This window comes from Oxyura jamaicensis, chromosome 15 (assembly GCF_011077185.1).
Source record: "Oxyura jamaicensis isolate SHBP4307 breed ruddy duck chromosome 15, BPBGC_Ojam_1.0, whole genome shotgun sequence".
Lineage (NCBI taxonomy): Eukaryota > Metazoa > Chordata > Aves > Anseriformes > Anatidae > Oxyura > Oxyura jamaicensis.
In genome coordinates this window covers 7,985,367-8,008,568 of record NC_048907.1, presented here as the reverse complement: position 1 = coordinate 8,008,568, position 23,202 = coordinate 7,985,367, and the positions used below count along the sequence as shown (strand labels likewise).

Below are 23,202 nucleotides of genomic sequence, written 5' to 3'. Positions count from 1 at the left end.
CCCGGGGCGCTCCCGGCCCCACCGAGCGGCGGCCCCGCGCCCCCGGGCCGGGCCTCACCTGGCGGCGCCTCCATCACCGCCCGGCGGCCTCGCGGGGCGGGGCGGGCGGGGCGGGGCCGCAGCGGGACACGCCCCGTTCGGAGCCCCGCCCCGTTCATCGCCTCAAGCCAATAGGCGCTCCGCCCACCTCACGGCTACAAGCCAATCCGCGGCGCTGCAGCGTGGCGCAGAGCGCGGCGGGGACCAATCGCAGCGCGGCCACGCTGCAAGGCCCGCCTCCCGTGCAGGCCCCGAGGCGCGGAGCGGGCCCGGGGCGCGAAGGAAGGGCGGCGGGGCCCGGCGGGGCGAAACGGCTCGAGCTTATGGCCATCGTTGTAAGTCACCGCCACTGCGGTGAAAGGCAGCGGGCAGGACGAGAACGCCGCGGGGAGGGGGAACGGCTCCGGCCACGGCCCGTCAGCCGCCCCCGGCACGCTTCCACTAAGCCAGCCGTTCACACGCGGCGGTTTAGATCAGAAATGGTTCAGCCCCTCTGACCATTTACACGGCTGTGGCCCCAGCAGGAAGAGGCTTCGCCCGAGCTCCCCTCAGCACCAGGGGCGCTGCCCCGGGCCCGCAGCAGCTGTGAGTGAGGTGACCTTTGGCCTGCCGCCGCTCCTCGTCCTCTCAGAACCAGGCGGAGATGAAGGTGAGGTTCTAGCACTTGAGAAGAACCCTGTGCAGACCACGGTAACCTTCTGGAAGCACCGTACGACAGAAGTCGAACCAGCACTTCGACTGGCTCCACGTGAGTGATAGGTTCTGCCAGGTGAAGCCAGGCGTAAGTCTGACTAGACGTGACACAACACCGCGGATGCTTCTCAGAGCTCTACCTGCCAGGCGGAATTTTGGAGGCTGGCAAGTTAAACATCAGTCATCCTCTGACACGCTACTCAAAGTAAACATTTTATAGTTACATAAATAAGCTTCTACAACAATTAATCAAAGTGCCCTGCCCGTACACATACCTTATCCGTACACATGAGAAAAAGTCTAACTATCGAAACAAAGTTTCTATGAGTTGATTTGTTTTGTAAGTCGTATGTCTGTTGTGAGGGAAGTCACAATATTCACCTTGCAGGAAATCATTATGACTATCGGTGATCTGAATCAAAACAATCTAAAAACAGTAAAAGAAAAACATGGAATTGCCTCGTCAGAGAAATATCAAAATTGTTCATCTTGTTAGGAAATCCATCGTATCTGCTGTTCTGAAGGAATCTATACAAATACATCAGGAATACTTTTTAAAGCTGTATACCCAACAGGATTCTGAAGAGGCTACAGAGTGCTCACCTTCTGAAATATTTTCCCCTCAGCACACAAATGGTTGTCTCCTCCAGCACTTCAAATGAATATCTTTGGTAGATACTGCAGGGACTCTCGCACAAGAGCCATTCTGTTGTGGTGTGTTGTAGTTGTACACGGGTGCAGAGAGAAGCTCTTCCAAACGTTCCCTACTGTGGCACGTGCCAGCAGAGGCAGTATCTCATTTTTCCTCCTGTATAATTTTACAGTTTGACAAATTTAAGCTCAAAGCTCACTTAAAGATGCCCCTTGCTCCTCTCCCCAAACAAGCTGATCTCAGGTCTGTTACAGGATTTTATTTGGAGTACCTGACCTTGCGTAGAAAGTCTCACAGCCCTGGGAAAAAGAAATGTAGTTACGGTGGCAAGGTTGTGAGGGGATTATCCGTAAGTGCAGCCACAGGCTGCTGCACAGAACCAAGGAAGACAACACTGTTTTGTCAGTAGGGAGCGGGGCTCGGGAGGCAGACAGGTATGTCATACTGTTCGGCCTCCCCACCCGGCTTCACCAGAGAATCTTCCAGTGTCTGGCTCCAGCAAATTCAGGCTTTAAAAAATTGCAGCATAAATTTGTATCCCTTCTAACAGCCATTTGAGCTGCTTCAGGCAGGAGTTTTCCATCACTCTGGGAAAAAAACGGCAAGAAAAGAAACCAGTCTCCATGCCTGGTTCCATTTGCATCATGTGCTGTGCCAAGGATCCCCAGCAGTGCTGCAGATGATGTCCTGAAGAAGGCCGGATGCTGATGTGAAGACAAGGAGTAACACCCACAGCTCTGGCAGATCCGTCACATTTGTCAAGCACGAGATGCTGTTCACACTGCAGAAGTTTCCTTACCTGTCCAGCCTACGTTGGGGCAACTGTCTTTCACATGAACCTGTTGTAACTGCTTGGCACAGGATTTCAAAGCAGCACTCCTTTTAGGAGCAGAGCTCAAAGCTAGGCCCATGGTTTGTGGCAGGAACCTGTTGTACAAGACAGCTGAGCTGAAATACAATTTTTAACCAATGTTTAATTTCCAACTCTGGTGCAAAATGCAAGATTCTTCACTGTGCTGTGGTACCACCGACTTCTGAAACCCATGGTTAGCTATGGAACCAGACACCAAGAGGTTTAAAATGGGAATGGGGATGCAGTTTGTAACTGTTTCACTGGCCTTGCCGGCCATGAATATACAGAATAATGGAAGAGATTTATGCAATCAACAGCCAGAACATTATCACCAGAGCCACAAACAGGAAGAGGCGGGATAGGAACTGCTCATCCACATATTGAGGAGTCCCTGGAACAGCTGGAAAACAGGAAGTTAAAAACAGTTCAGCACCTTCCTCTTCTCCAGAATATTGTGTATTCTGCACATACTACATTCATAAATTGAAAAACAGGCAAGGAATCCCCCTGCTGAAAAACTGTTGCTGTCAGTATTTCCTACTCTTAGATTGGCCAGCCGTGATGGAAAATCAAAAGGAAGACAAGGACGAGCTCCCCGGAGCAGGACCTGTGGTAAGCCTGCTCATGACTAATAGGAACAGGCCGCTCCAAGTGCTAGAGTATGCACAGGACTGCGCTGAGAACTTCTGGGGACAGCACTGAGCTACCTTCATTGCTGCCAGGTGTCTCCATCCTAAGGAGCCTTACCACCTCTGCCTGAGCGCTCCTTCCCCTCGAGGTGAAATATCTCCGAATAAGCAAACAGTAAAACAAAGCTGCTCGTGTACCCTTGACTAAGAGAACTAATGAGAAGCACACGAGCTTAAAGCTCAAGACGTGCCTTTCTGGAACTGCTGAACTGAGACCACAGATGAAAAGCAGATAAAGGGCTTTGTTACACAATGGCTGTTACGGCAGCATACATTTACGTGCTTCTTTGCTCTGTCACATCTCCACACAAATTTTCAGTGGAGAGTGAAGTGCAGTTAATAGGCAAGTTCATTTGACTGAAAGACAACACAGGTCCTTGGCAACACAGGTGTGACATGAAGAACGTGCTGCCAGTTCTTACTATGCCTGGACCATATGGCCTATGGAAGGTCTGCCAGGCAGAACCTTTCACAGAGGAAGTCCAGAAAACCCTGGGCAGTAGGTTTTCTCTTTCAGAACAGGTAGACTCAGTTTGTCTACAGCATAGGTGAGGAGGGGAGTTTTCTGGGGATTACTTAATTTTTAGAGAGACAACACTGTTTATCCGTAATTAAAAAGAGTGAATTAATTTCACCATAAAGTTATTTTTTGTGGAATATAGCTGACTGTCTCTGAAATAAGTTTCCGAAAAAAGGATCAATCTTTGCTTTCATTCTTTTGTGGCACAAAGCACCAGTTTATTTTTTTGTTTGTTTTCACCTTTTATATATTTCAAAACATGGGTCTCCTCCATACACCCCTACTGACTCTCTATGGCTAGAAACTCAAGTCCAACTTGCCTCATTTTTCAGAATTAAAGGAGAAAGTCACCAGTGTCACCGTCCCTCCCTCATTCTGTCCTCTCAACAGGGCCTCCAGCAAATCATACAGAAGTGACAGACTTGTTTCTTATATACACCCTCATACAAAACATGTAAGAAGTAGACTGTGTTTCTCTACTGGGCATTTTCCCCTCATCCTGTGTTTCTATATACAGTTCTGATCTACTTTACTGTTAGTTTGTCATTTAATGGGCTGTTTGTCTAAGTTATGGAGGAGTTTGTAAAATATCTGTTTGTGATAGGACCCTCGGAGAAGATAGGACGCACAGTACCTGGAGGAGGTCGCCCGTCGTTTATGTTGAACGCTGTGGCAAATATACCAAAGGGAAACGCCCCAATTCCGAATGACATTTGGAAGCCACCATCCCCAAACCCAAAGCCCTGGAATCCCTGCAGAGAACAAAGCAATGGAAGAGGAAAAAAAGGTACAAATAATTTAAGGCCTATTTCAAAATATTTTACAGAAGTGCAGATGCTCCCTCTCACTGGCTTTCTTAAGGCTGAAGGGTTATCATGCAGCCTGGCAACTTTCAGTCTGCCACTATTGTTAAATACTTCCCAAGTTCTCATGTATAAAGTGTTCTTTACACAGTAGCAAACTTGCCAGAGCAACCCAAGAATTTGAGAAAGTGAAAAGTAGGAATCACACTTCTTGCTTGAGGGCTGCAAAGTAGAAGTGTTTCTATAATTTCTCAATTTAAAACAGTGTAATGTGTATGTATGTGACAATGTATCCAAAAATCAACATTACCAATTCTTTTAAAGATGTTTTAAAACTCTATCAATAATTCTGTATTAATAGCTATTAATAATATAGCTATAAGAAAGATATTGTGAAAAATAACCTGCACTGATTTTTCTGATACGCATGCATCATCTAAACATTAAGTTAAAAAAAAAATACAAGTAGGATGCATAGATCATCATAAATAAGAACAGTATCAAAAAAATAACCAAAACAAACACACCGCCACACCAGGATTCTAACTGAAATGCCATGTAAAGTCATCTGGGGCAGGAATGTAAAGTCATCTGGGGCAGGAATGCAAGATATGGATAAAAGAGGGAAAAAATAAAAAGGAAGATTTGCAATGCAACAACATTGATCTCCATAGCTCCAGACTAAAATTCCATGTCAAATCAAAAGGTAAGTGTTCTGAATTAGGATGAACCTTGCTGTATAAAAGCAGTGTACTATTTGGGAACCAACTGTATATGAATCTAAGTAGTTGTGTCATGTTTGAAAACTGGACAACTCACAGTGCTGTGTTGTATAATCTGGAAACCTGTCCTCTGGTTTCAGAATTAAAACAGTCATTTCAGCTCTGGAGATGATAGGCCAGAGTGGTTTTTCAAACAGTGGAGGACAATTAGATTTCACTTGTATAATAAAAGCTAGACATTTCTGGACTGATACTTGATTTGATGAGTTAAGTCTTGACCACAACTCTTGTCAAGTGGTCTGTCACTATCTTAAAGGGACAGCAAAGTACCTTGCATGGCAGGTCCTGCCTTTGTAGGAAACAAAGCAGCATCACTACTGCTGTCTTCATACCAGACCCTACTGATTTTCTGCAGCACCAGCAAAAAGGTCGAACCAAGCACAGCAAATGATTTAATAAGAAAGCAACTCCCTGATGAGAGAGAACTACTAAGATGTTCCTTAATCACACCCAGCAGAGTTGTTTGCTTGAATCGTGAGGTACATGCTCTCTGAGGACCCTAGGCTGAGTTACACAGAAATATGCAATTGTTTCATCAGGTCACTGTCATCATACCAGAAAACACTGTGGTCTGTCCTACTGGCTCACTCCTATGTCTTCACCATACGCCAGCCACTGTATAAATTCATTCTATGCAATCTCCTTACCAAACCACAGATCCCACTTCAAGCGTGATTGAACTTAGCCCATTCTTTAGGATGCTGAAGAGTACTATGCGAATGGAATTTTCTTCCACACAGCAGCTATCAGTTACTCACAACCAACCTCTGGCGATCTCTACAGGACCTTTATACAGGACCTTACGCACACACTGTGTCCTCCAAGATGAAAAATACCATCTCAATAAAAACCTGATTGCTCAAAGTCTTTTTTTTTTCCACTTACCCCTCTGTTCTCTGGTTCAGGTCTCTGTCCTTGGGGTCGTGGCGGAGTTTTCTCTCTGCAGGAAGTTGTGGAATTAGCTCAAGTGCAAGGATGCATGACAGCAGTATCTGCAATAGCCTGGCTAGTAAGAACAAACATGGAGCACGTTCTCACAGGGCCGTGCTGCAGCAAAGCTGGAGGTAGTGTGTGACCAACTAGACCCACCAGCTATGTGAACCTTCAGGATCACATCTTTAACCTAAGATATTGCACTTCTGAGTACTAAAATATTCCATTGCAAAGGCTGGAAACTGAGGACCAATGAAGGCCATGAACATTTTATATAAGCTTCTCCAGTCACATAACATCATTCCCTGCAACCTACCATTTATAACTGATAATTAACACTCAATTCAAATTAAAACAAATTGCCAGTTAAACAAGAAATAAGGTGTGTAGACCCAAGCCCTGAAAGAGCCAGAAATATATGGCAGAGTTGTCTATTCTAGCCATGTTTTGGCAACGTATCTCACATTACAAATCAAACACTTCAGTAGTTTTACCTTAAACCCTGGTAGTTTTATAGTTGTATTTGGGTTTATTACCTGGGGTCCTGTTGTCCAGTGCTGCCTCTTCCATAGAGAGGAATAACTTTATCTCGACTGATTCCTGCTTTGCACACAGGGCATACTTGTCTGTTTGGCCTGGTTTCTAGCCACTTAAAAAAAAATGAAAGAAGGAAATTATAAGAAAACTAATAAAAGACCATGGAAACAACAACATGCAAACCTAATTTGCATCCAGGCAGAGAGATTTAGCAACTACTCAGAAAGCCGTGGAGCAAAACGTTATACTAAATGCCAAGTACTCTCCAAGTGTTGGCATTTTGCCTGTTGTTCTGCCATGATCTATTTGCTGATGTGTACGGATTCAGAATGGCACTGGAGAAAATGTGAGGAAATAAACAGTACCAACAGTCCCGCACAGGCCAAGGGCTAGCACAGATACCTTCTTGTCATCTTCCTTTCCTCTAATGGTACCACAATGTACAACACTAATACACAACAAGTGCACTCAGCATTTAAGCCTGTAAACTACACCTCTGTGAACAGCCTACAGTAATTCTCCTAACAAAACCACAAATGTCCAGTGGTTAATCAAATGAAAAGTCGGAGGTAAGCAGAATAGAATCTAAGTTTTCTTTTTTCTAAAAGACTCGATTGCAAGTTGTTGCGCATGACGCTGCATTAGCACACTGCAGTTGCCCTGGAGAGAAAGAAGCGCATTTGAAGAGGGGGATACTCCAGAGAACTGAGGGCTTTATTGAGTCATTGGAGCTGATGAAAGACAAAGTAAAAGGAAACCTGTCTTACCTGGTGTAAACAAGGCCAACTGTGAGCATTCCCAGGACAATTTGTTCACAGAGAAGAAAAAATAGGAAAAAACAGAATTAGTTACTAACAACTCGATCTGACAAACATATAAAGTGTACCATGGATAGCACAGCTTACAGACAACAGAACCCTGGAATCCAGCTGGGCCAGTTCCATAACCTCCCATTAAAATAATTTTGAAAGCACAGCCCAAGCCTGATCTCCACTGGTCCTTTCAGGTTATGCAATCTAACTATGTTGCTAACGTGATTGTCTCCGTATCGCCTTTGATTCCTGCATCTTCATCTATACCAAAGCGCCATAGAAAGGGGGACTCTTTTTAGAGAGATACAATTCATCTTATGGTGTTTACTGCGGATTTTCCCTACTGATCCCATGGAAGATATCCCTGAGCTAATATGCAAATTAGAAAAATACCAGTAATGAGACTCCAGGACCTTACCAGAAGTCATGAGAGAAACATTTAGCTAAAACACTGGGCACGTTCATGGAATTACGGGATAATTCAGGCTGCAAGGGACAGACCTCAGGCAGCCTCTAGTCCAGTCTGTTGCTTAGGACAGGGTCAGCTGTGAGATCAGACCAGATTTCTCAAGATAGAGAAAACATTACACAGTACTACTCCTAAGGTTAAATTAATGTGGCAACTTAAAAAACATTGAAGGCAAACAAGAAAACTACAAGATGAAAATGCTAAGTAGCCATCTACTTTCAGAATGCTCTTTCCAACACTATTTGGACAAGATACATGCTATTTTTTAGTTTCATTCTTCCAAATCCTTTTGCAATATTAAGATAAAATTATTGCAATAGCTGCTATGTCATCATCAAGTGATTTTCCTTCTCCTTTAGATTACAAACCCATACCTTTAGAAGTTTTGTATATTAGCAGAGAAAATAAGTGCTCTTAGGCCTCCATTTATTAATAAGCATAATTTAGCTTCCACTATAAAACAAACAAAAAAAACAACACATTTGGACATGTCAATCCTTCATAAGGATTGACCAAGCTACTTAAATAAATGTGACATGCTTGTGCAATACGTAACCAGATCAAATCAAAGAACTGAAAATTTAGTATTACAACTGCATACTGTGGGTAAAGAGAATTAGATCACATGTAAAAGCATGTTTCTTAAGAATAAAAAAATATCTGCTTTCAGATATAGTTTTTTAGGTACGCACAGGTTAGAAAGAATTTAGATGGGAACAAGATAATTATGCTAGACCGGGCAGCACAGATTAAACAATACACACAACCAATCAACATTGAACTGTCTAAGGAGGTTTGCTTGTTTGTTTGCTTTTACAAGGTTTATGATGCAAGAAACTAGGAACACGGACATTTAATAGATAAAAGCAGTTTAGATGCAAACACAGACTGCTTCTAACCCAAAGACATGGTCCTTATTCAGCTTAAGACAAACAGATTTTTATTTGACGTTTAGAATTATTAAAAAAGAAAAATAGGCTTTTACATGATCAGAGAGGTGCGTGGTGTTCTGGTTTATCTTTGGGGACTTGAGTACTTACCAGAAGAGATGTCCACACAAGCTGATAACTGCATCCTTGGCAGTGTCTAAACAGATGTTACATTCAAAAGTGTTGTCCTGATTTGCATTTTCCCCAGCACCATTACTGCTACTGCTTCCACTGGTCCCTCCAGTACTGGAGCTCTTTGTTGATGTGGAAGTCGTGGGTCCTTTACTTGCCATCCTGAGGAGCTGCGCAGACACAAGATCAAGAAAATTTTCCTGTTGGAATCCTAACAGTCAGAAAGGGAAACAAACAAACAAACAAAAAACATCATTGGCATTATAGCATTGTATTCTTGACCTTTTACAAGCTGGCAGTGATTTACCTAAGAAGCACCTGAATCCTCCTGTTGATGGTTCTAATTTAACATCCAAGAGATAACTTCGTCCTCTAGCACGACCTGGCTTTAAACACCACTTGCTGTGAGACAGATGAGCTCACCTAGTCATACTTTCAAACTATCAAACATTTCTACGTGCTAAACTTCAATGTGCTGCTGACATGCTTTCACCTCTCATGCTCTTCTTTGATAAATATGTCGGTAACTTATTTCAGCAGCAACAACCTCTCCAGTCTAATTCCTTGATACACAAATTCCATAGTACTTGAAACTCTGAGATTCAGCAGAAGGCCTTTACATTTCCAGAAACACTTTTACTATTTCAAAACTTAAATGCAGGAACTAGAGACAGTTTCAGCAGTTAACAAAAATTATTTAACTGAAACAAAAATGTTTTAAAAAAATCCACCGTGCTTTTTATAAATCTGTCATCATGCTGCTGTTGCAGGGATATGAATATCTAGAAAAGGTTGAGAGAAAGAACCAGGTGACTATCTGAACCTTTTGCAAGTGCAGTGAAGCATGTGAAAAGCACACCCCATATTTTGCAGAAGCTCATTTACTTACAAACTTACCCCACAAGCTTTAAAAGCTTCCTCAGCCTTCCCTCTTTGTAGCAGTGCTGAAGCACAGGAGTGGAGCAGCAAAATAAACCCTCAGCATCTCTAGCTGTTACTATCAAAAGCTTTCTCATAAAATATAATCCAACTGGGCGGTCAAGAAAGCATCGTACTCCAGCATCACAAAAGTACTGCAGCAATGACACTAAGTTACAGCAAGAGAGACGAAATTTATTTCTGCAGAGCTTTTTCACTCAGTTACATCATTTCGCAGTGTCCCAGAAGGGCAGCTCAGTGTTCACAGATGCTGTTCTTTAACATACACTGCTTTCAACACTGCTGACTCTTAGCATTTCACACTGTGACCTCATTTACACTCAGCAGCAAGGTAGTTCATTGTACAAAATTAAAATTCATGTAAGTTCAAGGCAGATGGAAATGCTGCCAGCCCACAAGCTACACGCTAAACAAGCTGAGTTTTCACACATCCTTACTACCAGAATCTTTAGTAGCATCAGCCTATCTTCTTAAGCAATGTTTGAAAGCTTACCAGCTCAGACCAATACACGTGTGCTGGGAATTAGTATCAACATTAAGAAAAATGTTGTCTCCGTAAAACTAAGATCAACACTTTGACAAAAAATGCTGGCATCATTTTATGGAACGGGCACAAGAGATGCCTGGCTCTTGTATCTAACCATATAACATAAGGTAAACGTACAGGAGGCAAATAAATTAACTTGTATGTCCCTAAAACCAATGTGGGACGCAAAGTTCTTTTCTCCAAATTAAATTCCATATATTTAACCCCAGAAATGTGAAGAAGCATTAAAAAAAAATAAAAAATCTTTATCTTCACAAACACCTGCTTAGAAAACTAAACCAAACAAAAAAAAAATAGCCTTTAGTAACTATGAAAAATGAAAAGAAAAATCAGCAACTTATGAAGACAGATGATACAGAAATCCATAGAAGTATCATTAATGCAATGGAATAAAGATGGCTGAGACAGAAGAAGGATTAAAATGATACAACATGACAGGCACTGAATCTACTCTCCTGGAACGTCATTTTTACTCTGTTCTGGAATCCTCTCTTAATTCATTCTCCATAGGCTGATTGGGCCTAATGACCTACTAGGATTTAAACAATTTAAAATATCAAAAATATATCAGAATGCAACAATAAAAATGAATAATCTTATTCTGGAAAGCCTTCACAATCCTTTATTCTTCTCTGTGGAATATGGCTTAACATACCTATATCCATAGCAAGTGCTGTCAGTGGTTGTTGATCTGCAAAGCACACTGGAAATTTACAAAGATGCAAGCATGAAACAGAATCCAGTGAGTAAAATGTACATTTGATAATTGTGTATCGTGTCACTTGTGAATGTAGTCTGTGAATCCTAAAGCAGAAGTTCAACTGCAAATTCAACTTGTTCCACATGTAGAACAAGCTCAAAATTGTTGAAATAGCACTTAAGCTCCAAGACAAAACTGGGGGGGGTGGAGGCAAATAAACAGAGCAGGCCAAGCAGTCCTCATCTTCTGTTCAATAGAGAGCTCAGGAGGAAGACTGAGTGCATTGGGCTATCTTACAACTTTGGGAGTTAAGTTAACAGAATTTAGAGAGGACTGACTGGACAGATACCAGTCTTGTTTGCTAAACCCTTGCCCTTGATCAGCTGTCCAAATTAACCCTACGAGCATGATGAGTTGCAAACAAAATAAATGAAAAGATACAAAAATCAGCTGTTATTTAACTACAAGCACTCAAAACTTTCATCTTTTTCTTTATTTCTTTGTTCTGTAGATATTTATAGGAAAATCGTATCCTTGAGATAAACCACTAGTATAAGTGGCTTTTACTTAGCATTTTAATCATCACCTCTGTGATATCTCAACAGGCTGCTCTGAAAGTGACTGAATCACTGACATTGACTACATCAGGAGAACCAAGAGTGGCAATAGATGAGTGGTTAAGAAACAAAAAACATCCTCAAGTAGTCTTCCTAAGCTGGCAAAGTCTGGTGGAAGGTGAAGAAGACATGGAAGGAAAGTTACATGTTTAGGGATCCACCACGAATCCCACTGAGCTGTGTAAAGAATAAGTGTGGCTGAACAGAGCTGGTGAAAGCAGACCTCCAAGAAACATGGGCGCACTGGGACCTGAATGTTTTGTGACAGCTGAGAGCTGCTCCCTGAAAGAATTGAACATGGGAAACAGGTAAGGTCTGTGTGCTAATATAAATCTCACTAGCAGGCAATAAGAAAGAAATTTTACTCAAATACTTTAAAAACTAATCTGTAAATCTAGTGGGAGAAACTGCACACCAGGAAAATATAAGCTCAATAGATACAGTAAAAGATAATATTTCTGGACTCAGCAAATTAAAAGTGACTGTATTTGCCAAAATATGCTGACCTGACTCTAAAAATACAAGAAAAACTGTTCAAGACAGACTGGGAGAGTTTCCACCACAAGTTAAAGCATACAAAAAATTCCATTGCAAACAGAGCAGGTGAACAATAATTCAACCTGAGAAAGTCAGAGAGAGAACATAAATCAGAAGCTGATGTCATCAGTGTGAAACAGTTGTAGAATATGTTCACAGCACTACAATATTAGAATGTTTGAAGTATTTACTTTTTAATCTTCTTTCATGAGCCATAAGAAAAATATCCAGTAAGGAGATAGGACTCTGGCTAGTTTATTTATAAAACCTAGGATTTCTTTCTTTTTGCAACGTCTAACACATAACAATGAAATAAGAGGTGCCTAGTTAGATTTAAAATTCCACTAGAAAGACACCATATTTCTTTGCCAATGGCTCTTGTTTTGGCGGGGATTACTGAAAAGGTGCGACTGTAGTTTCTTTCTGAAAGAAGTTCTGATTTAGTTTCTGAACTTCTTGCTGTTCAAATGGAAAGGAAATGTCTGCTTATTTTTCATATTACCACAATGATAATGGCATTTTTAGATACACTATAAATTGCATAAAAGGAATATTAACATTAGAAATCCTATCTAAATCTAAAAAAAAATGCTCAGAGTTTGTATAAATACATCCTGCTCATAAACGTAACAAGAAGCTGATTCTTAACCTATTACAGCTGTCTGGACTTCAGGTAAAAGTAACAGATAATCTTAGCTGGTAATCCTTGGCAGTGCCTAGAAGTACGTTTATTTCTTGACAGTCACTTTAAGATAGATGTTAGCAAGTACATGACTGTCCCACAGTTAATCATTAAATACCTATTTATCTCTCACTACCTTTTTACTCTGTCCACCAAACACGTTATATTTTAACTCCTCAGAAACATTTTCTGCGACTTCATCTTTTCACTTCCTGTAAGCTGGCCAGCATCACGTAGCTGCTTTTTAGTACTGCCAAGAAGTGCTCCCACAATACAAGTGTGCGTGATCGCTTGATCTTTCAAGAGCTCCCATTTGATTTGCCTTACAAGCTAATGTGCCCTTGCTTGGCCTCATTTCATTAATTGGGATTCTGCGGCGCAGGTCTGTGTTAGTCGCTGCTTCCAGGGTAAGAGCCCAGCTGAAAGGCGCTTTTGGCAGCTCCGAGGATTCAATGTACCTCACAAATGCCAGACACTGTTACACACTGTCAAAAAAGGAAGTGACTACAATAATCCTCTTTCTTGAACCAATCCCTAAGAGTGTAATATAGACTCTAAGAAAACGTTGCACAGATCTTTAAACAAAGATCTTATCCTCTTACCTCACAAAGTCTACAGGAGGAAAAAAAAAAAAAAAAGGAGAGAGAAGAAGAAAACTGATATAACCAGTTGGGTAATACTGCCCCAGCATTTTCCTGATTTGGAGTGTTATGTAAAACATTAAGCGCTCCGTGGGCTAACCACGTTAACATCACGATGTAAAAAAACCTAACACTAGGCTGAAGGGGCGATAGGCAGCCCCCAGCCCAGCCCCCGAAGCGGCACGGATCCCTGCCGCCGCCCCGCACCCTGCTCAGCGCCAGGCGCCCCTCGCAGGAGGAGGAGGAGGAGGAGCGGGGTTCCAGCTCGGCCGGGGAGGCTCGGAAAGCCGCCCAAAACGGGAATTTCGCCACAAAACGCCGGTGGGTGGTCCCGGGCCCGGCACACCGCCACGGCGGCAGCAAGGGCCGGAGGTCAGGCAGCGGGGGCGGCACACGCCGGGCTGCCGGGACCAGAGCCTGGGCTGCCCCGCAGCCCCCCGGGACTGGGGCTGGGGCTGCCCCCGGCCCCCCCCCCCAAGCCCCCCGGAGCCCCCGCCCCGCTCCGCCACCCCCCCCCCTGCTCGCTTAAAGCGGGCGGAGCGGCCCCGGCTTCTCGGCGCTGCCCGTGCCCAGCCCCTCCGCCCCCGGCCAGCCCCGGCTCCCCCCCCACAACTCCCCGCATCCCCCCCGGCCCCGCTCACCGGGGTGCCGCCGCTCCCCCGAGCCGCGGAGCCGCTCCCCTGCCAGCGGCCGCCGTCACCTGACCGCCCGGAAGCCCGGCCCCGGCGGAAGGGACCGGCCCGGCCTCCCCTTCCCTCCCCGCCGGGCCGCGGGGCCGCGTTCCGCCCGCACGGGGCTCCCCCGGGGCTCCCCGGCGGGCAGCGGGTTGTTGGTGCCGGCCGCCCGGCCTCCCCCAGGTCCCGCGGGCCGGGCTTACATCAGCGGGGCTGCGTCCTGCCTGGGCTCAGCCGCCACAGCGACGGCTCTGTGTCGGCTTTCCGCTCTTTTTGCTCTGCTTTTATTGCAGCTTGGCAGCCTGCGGGGGTAGCGTCCAGATGTCTGCTTCTGAAAAGAGCAAGAAGTGCGCGTCGTCAACCACAGCAAACGTTTGGGCCGGTTGGGAGAGAAAGGAAGGAGGCGGATTTGAGGGGAAGCATTGTTAAGATGTGTGCAGTGCTAGGATCTGAGCAGAGGAGCATCTCCAGGATGGGAACAAAGAGCTTTATAAAGGTATTTACACAGTTGTGAGATGCTTTAGAAGAGGGAGAGGAGGCGGCCTAGTGTCTAAAAGAGTTGTCAGAGCCAAGGTGGCACCTCCAGAGGGTTTTGGCCCTGCTGTGAGGGCACCCACCAGTCCCAAGGACGCTGAGGTGGAAAACAGCTTGGAAGTGCTTGCTTGCTGTTCTACCTGATAGAAAATGGATGAATCCTAAGCCAAGGTCTCCTGCTAGAGGTGAGCCTTACAAGGGAATAGGTAAGGTAACAAGTGGAGGCTAGTGCCAAGGGAGCCTTTCAGAAAGAGACCAAGGAGGTCTCTTCTCAAGAGACCTAAGGCTTGTCCACTGACAGAGATGGCCTGTGACTATACAGGTCTCATGTGGGGGTTTGAACGTCCCAGCTGGGAAATGTTCAGCAATATAAAAACAGATGTACTGAGCCTTCCTACAGCTTACAGTAGCACATAGGCTTGGCAGAACTCAAGACAATGCAGTCATCCAACAGCCCTGCTGGAACTGCCATGCATGGTGATGGATTGCACTGGGAATTTTGTAGCTGAGGTACAACTGAAGATAGTATCTGAAAATTATAGTGCTTGTGTCCTAGGACACGTTGCGAAGCTCCACTACCCACACTAGCGGTGTATTTACTGTCTGAAAATTTCTCTAAGGAGACAAGCTTCCTCATTTTCACCAAGACAGTAAAGCAGCAAGGCTTGGCACAACTTCAGCATGTAAGCAAAAATTTGGCATCTCAATGTAGTATCAGATTAATGAGAAGTTAACGAGGCCCCAGAGGTATAAATGGTATCCTCCAGATACCGATTAAAAGGATGAGCTTCTGAAATATGGACCAGCGTAGACTAGTCACCATGTATGTCTACAGTCAAAGGAATTTCAGTATTAATAGAGGAAAAAAAGTAGTGTTTTTTTTAGTATATTTTAATAATGGGAGTAAGAGCAATGCTAAAAATAGTCTTTATTGTTTGGATATCTTATGATAAGAAAAGCAGTCTGTAGAGAAATACAGTTACTGCTGTAGACAACACAGCCAGGGAATATTTTCAATGCCCAGTGTTCATTTTAACACGTTCTGTTATGTCTCAGAAAAAATGGAATATAATTATGCGTTTCTATAACGCCTTATTTACAGTACCCTTGTTCCCCTCCTAGTGAGTATTTTCTTTTTAAAATGGAAAATATCCAGAGACAGACAATGAATAAGATTGGGTGAGTGGAAAGGATGTCTACAAGAAGAGACTGTAATTGTTAATCTTGTTTACAGATAAGTCTGTTCCTGTCCGATGAATCTTATTTAAAACAGTAGGTAAACTCAGCTTTACTCCCACTGGTAAAGAAATTAAATTGAATGGCAATAATAAGCGATACAAGGGAATACTTTCCTTGTTGAAGCTAAGAAGTCAGCTAAATATCACTTGCACGATAGGGATGTAAGTACCATTAATGTTTATGTATATTCCAGTGGTGTTATGTGTATTGTTTTGCAGTGTAGCTGGTAGTCAGTAATTGATTAGAGGTAGGAAAAAAAAACCCTGTAGCCTGGTTGCCAGTTCATTCTCATGGCGTGCATGAGAATAAATTAATTTGATTTATTCATTTTGTCATGATCTAAGTCACAAGACAAACAGTGGTTATGGCACTTTGTGCTATGCACAGCCTCCCCTACAATTCTCATAGCTGTGAAGTTCTATGTCTTTGATTCTTGATATATGCATGACTTGCACATCAGCATTTTTCTCATCAACTCTTTGTTTTACTTGTATTTTCAACCTAATGGTATCTTAATTCAGTATTAAACCACATTTGGGAATATTCTTCCTTCCTTAAAATTTCCATGCAAGGGTTTCTATTTAGGAGTTTTTTGCTGTTGTCCAACCAGAGGAGCAGTTTGCAAGACCTCCTGCTCATTTCACTTTTCTGTTTCCCCAGAAAGGTGGGAAACCATACAGCTCTTTCTGTTATGTGACATGCTTCCATCTTTTTTTTTTTTTTTTTTTTTTTTTTCCCCCCTCTGTACTTTTGTCTCTGGGAACTGACACATTTCAAAAACCAGGCCCATAGGCACACAGAAATCTGCCTGATGTGCTTGAGTAAAACATACTTTGAAGCATCTGGTGCTTTGACATCTGTGAAACAAAATAATCAAGCTGTGAGAGAAATCCCCGTGCCTATAACAGCTAGGAAGAACTAGCCACAGGGAGTACTGCTCGGCTGGGATGAGAGATCCACCAAGCCAAGCTGGGAAAGCACTGAACAGAACAGCTGCAGTGCAATCTTCAGGTTTGGTGAGTTAACAATTGGATGCCTTCGTGGTGGTCAGTTGGAACTTGTCATTCTGTGTCTGTGAAAGGCCCGGGCAGCGGAGATGCATGTCTCCTCTCCCATGTCTCAGATGTTTTTCACTTATCTTTTACTAAATAGGCGAGGTGTTTTTGCCTGGTGTATTTTACAAGGAACCTTGCACACCTACTACCTCTTCTGACCTGCTTTTGAAAGATAGATTCCTACAGCAGACAGGTGCCATGCTATCAGATGCTTAAGGGTGGAAGATTTTTGTGCTTTCCACCACACAAGGACGTCAGTCCATCACAAACTTCCCTTTGAGTGCTCTTGTTCCATATCTCTGAAGCAGTGAAGTTATGACTTCAGAGAAGCCACAAAGTGTGGTCGAGTGCTGAGGATGCCCTTAAGCCTGCTCGCCCTTGCAGGCCCTTAACCGTAGAATCATGAAGGTTGGGAACTCATCTGTCTTCCCCTGCAAGCACAGAAGCAGTACAGCTTTCTGGTACCCCTGGTTTTGACTCCTGCTGCCATTGCATGAGAGGGACGCAAAGGTGCCCCTGTGCCACCTGCACAAAGGCAGTTATCTGCAAGAGGTGGAGGTGAGCACAGGCCGTGTTTGCTCGCAGCACGCCCCCATCCGCGCGCCCCGCTCCTTCCAGCAGCACAGACGCAGACAAAAGCAGGGAAAGCGGCACGTCGGCTCCGCGCAGCAGCCCCAGCCCGCACGTGCGGTCCGAGCCGGCATTTTCCTGGCATCTCGCAGCTCCGCGGGTGTCGCCCCGTGCCTGGCGTTACGCGTCCGCTCCGGGGCTTTGCTGCTCGGAGGGGCTTTGAGAGAGGCGAGGTGCCCCCCGCCGCCATCTTGTCGGGCAGCGCCCTGCAGGACTACAGCCCCCAGCATGCCCCGCGGCCCGCAGGTGCGGCGCGGCTGGACTACAGCCCCCGGCACGCCCCGCGGCCGGAGCCGCCTCAACATGGCGGCGCCCAGGGGCGGCCCGGGCCCGGACTCAGACTCAGACTCGGACTCAGACAGCGGTGGCGAGGCGGCGGCGGCGGCGGCGCGGTTCCGGGAGGCGGCCTGGGACTGCGCGAAGCAGGCGGCGGTGGGAGCGGAGCCGCGGGGCGGTGAGGGCTGGCGGAGGCCGGGCTCCGCTCCCCCGGCGCGGCGGCGGCGGCCTTTCGTGCCCCGGTTCTCCGGGTTCTCCGCCGCCTCGGTCGGGCCCCTCCGCGGCTCCGCCTGCCCCGGGGGCGGCCGTCAGCGGGGAGCGCCTCTGGAGCCCGGGGAGCCGGGCGGGGCTCGGCGTGGGCCTCGGCTCCGTGCCCAGGGTGGCGGCGAGCTTAAGGGTCTGCCCCTGGCGGGGCGGTGGGAGGCTTCCCTTTGCCCTCGTAAGGGTTTTCTCCAGCCCCTGGGTCTGGAGGAGGGTTAAAGAGGTGCTGGCTTTTCTCACATAGCTTTACTTCTTCCTTTGCCAGGTGGCTTTAAAAAAGATCGGTTACAGTCTGCTCAGCCTAGCCTAAGGTATTTGTGCTTCTTGTTTCAGAGCTTTGTTTCTGTGAAGAAAAACCTAAAGTATGTTGCATTTGTGCTGCTTCCAGTTAATGCCCTGTGGTGCTTCCCACTGGAAGATCCTACTTTGACAAAGGAATTGGTACAACTGTCATCTGGAATGGTGCTTAAGTGTTTTTTAAGTTAATAGCCTTTCTAGAAGTATGTTTTTCATCCCTCTCATAGCAAGGCAATATAAAATTTGGAAACAAATGACTGCTGACAGTTACAGCATTAGTTCAAGTTGTAAGAAACGTCCTATTAAGGAATTAATATTTACTTGTAACAATAAAATTTAAAATAGAGGGTTATGTGTAGAAAGGCATATTTAAAATATTGAAATTGTAAAGCCAATCATTTGTAAGCTGGGAAAGTAACACCTAAGTTAGTAGCCTTGCAATGGAGGTGATGCTGGCCTGTCTAAGTTTGCAGCATTTCTGTTGGCTCAGTTTTGAAAGTTGGCAGCCAGGCAATTTAACAAAATCCTTTATCCGGGGACGAGATTTACATGAATTGTATCAACGTACACAGGGAGCACTACTACAGAAGGGACGTCCTGACATCATTTGCTTTTGTAGGCTATTTTGTAGGCCATTTCAATGACAGAATCATTCAGTTACTAACTGTCAGAGCTGAATAAGGTGAAGTTCACTCTTGGGAACTGAACTGTTACTGTTGAGCTATTTTCCACCTTTCTTAGCGGTCTTGCCTAGCAACTAAGTATAAACTAGTTCCTACAGAGTGGGAGACTTTACAGTCCCTTATCTCCTGTTTGGGTGAGAGCACTGGATGTTATTGCCCTTGGAAGAGATAATCATTATTCTTATTTTAAACAGGCGTGAGGTGAATGGTCATGATGAGGATGGAAATGAGCTACAGACCACACCGGAGTTCAGAGCACATGTTGCAAAGAAACTGGGAGCAATGCTGGACAGGTATTAATTAGCATGTGATATTTAAAAAGCTTGTTCTATGGGTAAAGTACAAAGACACTTCTGTTTGCTAAAAGTAAAAAATGAAAGATCAGAGTGTAACCTGGATATGGAGGGGAAGCTGTTTCTCTTCTCGTTTCTTTCATTCCTGTATTTAATGCAAACTTCCAGTATTCTAACCTTGCCCATCTGTTGTGTCCCCCCTGTTAAAGACTTACCTCTGCAGCACCACCAGTCTCCATTTGCTTCTGCGACAAATATGCTGTGGGAGGAAAAAGCACAACTTGTCTGCCTTAGCACTTTGGTCATTTAAAGGCCAGCACAAGAATCTTCCCTTTGTTTTTGTGGCTTAAAGCAATACTCCATTCAGGGTTGTGCTGGCAGTGTGCATCTGACTGGGCTGCTGCTGTCTTTATTGTGTGTGTAACTATTGCCCTGAGAACTAGAATTCCTGGAGTTTAAAGTAGGCTTTTAGAAATGTTAAGTCATTCTTGTGGCATGTGTTGCTAAGGAGAGAAGGCATGGTCTGCTTTGAAAGCAGAGAATTGAAATACTGAGGAAAAAGTAAGTTAAAAAATACTTTCCTCTAGGCTTGTTTCCTAGAAATACCCACCCAACTTGAGCTCATTTTTTTTGTACAAAACAGAGATCTAAGTGTCTAAGATCTGTCTGGGGTTTTCTGTTTAGTTTCATCACTGTCTTGAAGGATTCATCAGGACCTTCACAAACCCGTGTGCAACAGTCTGATGGCGGAGATGATGGTGAGTTCTAGTCACAGACCTCTGTTTTGTGATCTGGTTGGTTAAATGGTGACGAGTGGGATGGATCCTGTCCAGTGCCTGTTGTACATGCAGCTGCCTACAGAGCACTTGCAATAGAAGATTTTGTTAGCACCAGTGGAGGCTGTTACTTTGATGTGCCCTAAGTCCTCACAGACTGTTAGGCCCAAATAATTTCTGTAAAGCCCTGTAGCCATCCAGTAACAGCAGTGAGGTTTCCTAGTGAGATTACTGTTGGTTGCTCTCACTTTTTTTTTTTTTTTTAATCTCAGCTAAAATTCCTCTCTAAATGCATATTTTAGGTTTTCGCCTCTTCTCCTCCTCTGTCCCAGGAGACTGTGAGAAAGCAGAGTGTAGCCGAGCCGCAAGGAGGAGACAACCATCTAGCTCCAGGTGAGGTGCTGTCAGCTGCTTCACTCCTAAATTCTGTTCTAATCCACGTTTCAGAAGCATCTGGGACTCCCCCATGGGAACAGGAAGCTGAAGAGCCTGAACAATATGTTTTTTATGACTCCGATATTAGAGTATAGCAGACTTCTTTTGTTTCTTTTTCAATGCTGGGGAAGTAGAAACTTTTGTGGGAGGGACAAACTATTTAAATGCTAACTGTGGGTACTGGAGTCCTGGAGCCACTGGGTGTTTACCAGGTGCTCTGATCTTATATTACTCTGCTGTCTGTGCGTTGGATTGATTCGGGGCAAGCATGTAACATAATTTCCTTCCCTTTTATTACCTTTCCAGTGACCTGGACAGCGATCAAGAGTGGCAAAGGTACCAGGAGGCTGCTGTGTCAGCTGCAGACATTTTGAAGCAAAGTGCTTTTCCTGTGCTGTCCCAGGATTCCAGCCAGAATACGAGTCAGGGTTATGTAGAGCACAGCCAGAAGAAAAAGAAGAAAAAGAAAATTAAGGGAGAGAACAAGACTGAAAAGAAATTAATAGACTCGGCAGAGTGTGACCAGGTCAGCAAAGATTTGCCACGATTGTCTGCAAACGGGCAGCATAAGAGACAAGACAGCAATCATACAGAGAACACAGCCTTGCCAGGAGCTGTGAAGAAGAAAAAGAAGAAGAAGAAAAAAAGTGAATGAAGGTTTTGCTCTGCAAATGCCAGGTGATTGTGATGAAGAATGCAGAAAATAAAAACTAAGAGTTGCTGTAGATGAGGGAAAACTAATTGGCAGAGCTTTTGTTCAAAAAGCTCAGTGGCTTGAGAGTCTAATTAAGTGACTTCCTATGTTGTTGGCATCCCTTGTGGAAGGGAACGTTGTTCTAGTGATGTGTTTATCTAAGCCGCTGCTTATGCAGACCCAACACAAAAAGATTAAGTACTGCACACGGACTAGTGTGGCGAGGGATATAACTATAGCTGTATCCCTCCCGATCTGTTCTTTCATGCCCTGAAGCCAAATCTTGTGTCATGGAGAGAGTGTATGATGAATTGAATCTGGTTTACATGGCAACAGGTGATCGACTCCTCTTTGCTTGCTCCTAGATGCCTACTAAGAATAGCTCTGGCCTGTGGCAGGCTCATGTATCAAAAGCATCCTGGCAGATGTCAGGGCCCCCTTATTTTTTTTCCCTTGTGATCATTGTAACAACCTGCTGTTGAAACCTGCCGTATTACTAATCCCTCTGTAGTCTGCACCTCATCAGGGCTCCTGCATATAAGCAAAGGGTGTGCAGTGAGTTTATTTTGGGCTTGTTACGAATAGGTAGTTCTGGTCAAGCTGTGTCCTTTGAAATGTGTTTTCTACAGCATTTTTTATTAAATTCTACTACACTGTTAGTCTTATTTAATTTGGCAGCTTTTTTTTTTTCTCGTTGCATCGAAATGGCTTCCTCAGCAGAGAGAAATATGGCTGAAGATGGCTTTTCAGTTGGTTCGTGATCAATGCTATGAAATTGCTACAGGAAGAACTTAAATGTTAGTCACTGTGTCGGACCTTATTTTGGTCGACTATGACTTTTGTCTCTGAACTACAGTGGGCTTTAGTAGTTTTCAGTATGGTTCTTAATCTGTATTTCAGCTCCAGTATTTCAGGAAGCAACCTGTTATTTGGATAAATATTCGGCTTCTGGTTTTAAGACTGTTGGGTTTCAGTAACTAACTCATTGTAACTTACTCAGGAGACTTAAAAGCCAGACAAGAGAAGTCAAAATAGTGAACTGTTGTTCTTTGAGTATGGGAAAACCAAAGATGCTTGCTTTGCTACTGTAAAATCCTTGCTGTATTTCACTCAAGAACATACAGTTAGCACGCAAAAATTGAGAGACTGAGTAGAAAATTGGCTTGTAAACAAAACGAATGTGACAAACTTATAGCCAGTTAAAATTTCAGAATACTGAAGCTAGCACCTAGGGTTTCAAATATATAGTGGACTAAACATTATTTTTTGCCTTGTTTTATGATGACTTTTTTTTCTGACTCAATATAGTTGCAAGTAATGCACATAGGAAACTAGGAAGCCATTCTAGGGTAAAGTTCCTCAGGGAATGTAATTACTGACATTAATTTCTGATGCTTGACAGTATCAAGAGGAAACTCTTGTCAATAGAAACTCTAATGGACGTCTGCAATATTGACATTTCCAGATATGGTATCTGAAGAGTTCACCGCTGGGCATTTCCTTTTTTTTTTTTTTAATTCTTCCTTATATCTTAATCTGTTATTAGTCTTGGGCATATTTTATTGTCAAGGAGTTTTGTCCCTTTCACAGCAGAAAGAAGAGCTCTGTTTCTGTCACAGTGGCAGAAGCATGTTGACTGGGGCTTTTCTCATTCTGGCTAATGACATGTTAGTGATGTAAAGGTTCAGAGTAAATAGAGAAGATGTAATTCCTTTCCTAATCATTTATATAAGCAGATCTTTAGGGCTAAAAGCCTTCACTTAGAGCAAGCAAGACTCTTAGACCCCAGGGAAATTATTTACCTATCAAGAACTATTGAATCTGGTCTACAAGGAAGCTAAGAATGAAC

The 23,202-nt window shown here is 44.2% G+C and overlaps 3 protein-coding genes and 1 long non-coding RNA gene across 15 annotated transcripts in view; 2 read left to right on the top strand and 2 right to left on the bottom strand.

Annotated features, from left to right (window-relative positions):
* Positions 1 to 173, bottom strand: part of LIMK2 (LIM domain kinase 2) — a 30,751-nt gene extending 30,578 nt beyond the window's left edge. The window contains exon 1 of the mRNA XM_035340323.1: positions 59 to 173. Within this exon, the coding sequence (XP_035196214.1) occupies positions 59 to 158 (100 nt within the window). The 5' untranslated portion in view covers positions 159 to 173. The remainder of the gene's footprint in view (positions 1 to 58) is intronic.
* Positions 174 to 932: 759 nt separating this feature from the next.
* On the bottom strand, positions 933 to 14,331 carry RNF185 (ring finger protein 185). 12 transcript variants are annotated; one of them, XM_035341071.1, is made up of 10 exons: positions 14,148 to 14,328; positions 13,324 to 13,350; positions 12,153 to 12,266; positions 9,741 to 9,873; positions 8,823 to 9,054; positions 7,269 to 7,305; positions 6,501 to 6,613; positions 5,917 to 5,971; positions 4,081 to 4,198; positions 933 to 2,637 (listed from the first exon to the last, which is right to left on the bottom strand). In XM_035341071.1, the coding sequence occupies exons 5-10, from the start codon at positions 9,002 to 9,004 to the stop codon at positions 2,540 to 2,542; spliced, it is 603 nt and encodes a 200-aa protein (XP_035196962.1). In that variant the 5' UTR covers positions 9,005 to 9,054; positions 9,741 to 9,873; positions 12,153 to 12,266; positions 13,324 to 13,350; positions 14,148 to 14,328; the 3' UTR covers positions 933 to 2,539. The 12 variants fall into 12 exon arrangements, with proteins under 12 accessions (XP_035196962.1, XP_035196965.1, XP_035196961.1 ...); XM_035341074.1 differs by lacking the exon at positions 9,741 to 9,873 and having other exon boundaries at positions 8,823 to 9,013; positions 14,148 to 14,331; XM_035341070.1 differs by lacking the exon at positions 13,324 to 13,350.
* LOC118175138 lies at positions 13,636 to 17,028 on the top strand. The gene is made up of 3 exons (XR_004754895.1): positions 13,636 to 13,878; positions 14,474 to 14,676; positions 16,738 to 17,028. It is a non-coding gene; the product is annotated as an uncharacterized LOC118175138 (long non-coding RNA).
* An 880-nt stretch (positions 17,029 to 17,908) lies between these two features.
* On the top strand, positions 17,909 to 22,823 carry C15H12orf43 (chromosome 15 C12orf43 homolog). The gene is made up of 6 exons (XM_035341064.1): positions 17,909 to 18,092; positions 18,441 to 18,486; positions 19,350 to 19,448; positions 20,133 to 20,206; positions 20,527 to 20,617; positions 20,966 to 22,823. Exons 1-6 carry the CDS (start codon positions 17,942 to 17,944, stop codon positions 21,312 to 21,314), a joined length of 810 nt encoding a protein of 269 aa, XP_035196955.1. The 5' UTR covers positions 17,909 to 17,941; the 3' UTR covers positions 21,315 to 22,823.
* The last annotated feature ends 379 nt before the right edge of the window (positions 22,824 to 23,202 follow it).